The sequence below is a fragment of the Atta colombica genome, unplaced genomic scaffold (assembly GCF_001594045.1).
Source record: "Atta colombica isolate Treedump-2 unplaced genomic scaffold, Acol1.0 scaffold281, whole genome shotgun sequence".
Taxonomy (NCBI): Eukaryota; Metazoa; Arthropoda; class Insecta; order Hymenoptera; family Formicidae; genus Atta; species Atta colombica.
Genome location: NW_017259383.1, coordinates 1,336,710 through 1,337,492, shown reverse-complemented (window position 1 = coordinate 1,337,492; position 783 = coordinate 1,336,710). Strand labels below are relative to the sequence as shown.

At 24.4% G+C, this 783-nt stretch overlaps 1 protein-coding gene across 1 annotated transcript in view; it reads left to right on the top strand.

The window, feature by feature from the left end:
• Positions 1-274, top strand: part of LOC108689911 (spatacsin) — an 8,048-nt gene extending 7,774 nt beyond the window's left edge. The window contains exon 22 of the mRNA XM_018196869.1: positions 36-274. Within this exon, the coding sequence (XP_018052358.1) occupies positions 36-237 (202 nt within the window). The 3' untranslated portion in view covers positions 238-274. The remainder of the gene's footprint in view (positions 1-35) is intronic.
• The last annotated feature ends 509 nt before the right edge of the window (positions 275-783 follow it).

The following is a 783-nucleotide window of genomic DNA, read 5'->3' as shown; positions in this document are numbered from 1 at the left end:
ATTGTATTTAAAATGCTATTATTATATATATCTAGGTACAGATTGGAAAAGAGTATCAATCATTCCATGACAGATAACATGAAAATTCTAATATCTGAATTATCAGATGTCGAATGTAAATACATGTTAGCTAGTCAGCTTGGCTTTAAGGATATTGTAGAAGAAATACTCAATGATCCTATGATAGGCGCTTATTTAAAAGACACAATTTGGAAAAAAGGATATACTGCGTCATGATGTAATTCATCATTTAGTGGATTCGACATTATTATCTAATTCCAAGAAATGCAAATACAAATATTGCAACAAATTATATCATAAACTCATTTATATTGTTTTTATCATTTATAATCATTGTAAACAATATACAACAATACATAACTTTGTTAACGTTTTAGTATTTATATCGCAATAATTATTAATAAATAGTATTTTTATATCATATCAGGGAATTATTTAATCTTATAGCAATTAAATCTTATAGCAAAAACAGTGTTGTCATCCTTAATAGAAAATACCTTATTAAAGGCAAAATAAATTTTCTTAAAAAATAATATTGTTTCATATATTGTATATACGAAGTCTTTGTGAAATTAACATTATATTTTCAAAAATCGGAAATTTTATTAACAGTTCTGTTTATATCAGCAATAGTTCTACAGTTCCTGTTAAGTTTCATAAATCCGCTAATTTAGCTAAAAAAAATAAAAAAATAGAAATATAAGTGCTAATTCCGCGTAGCACCCTAAGTTTCGAAAAAATTGATTTTTATTAGGAAATCTT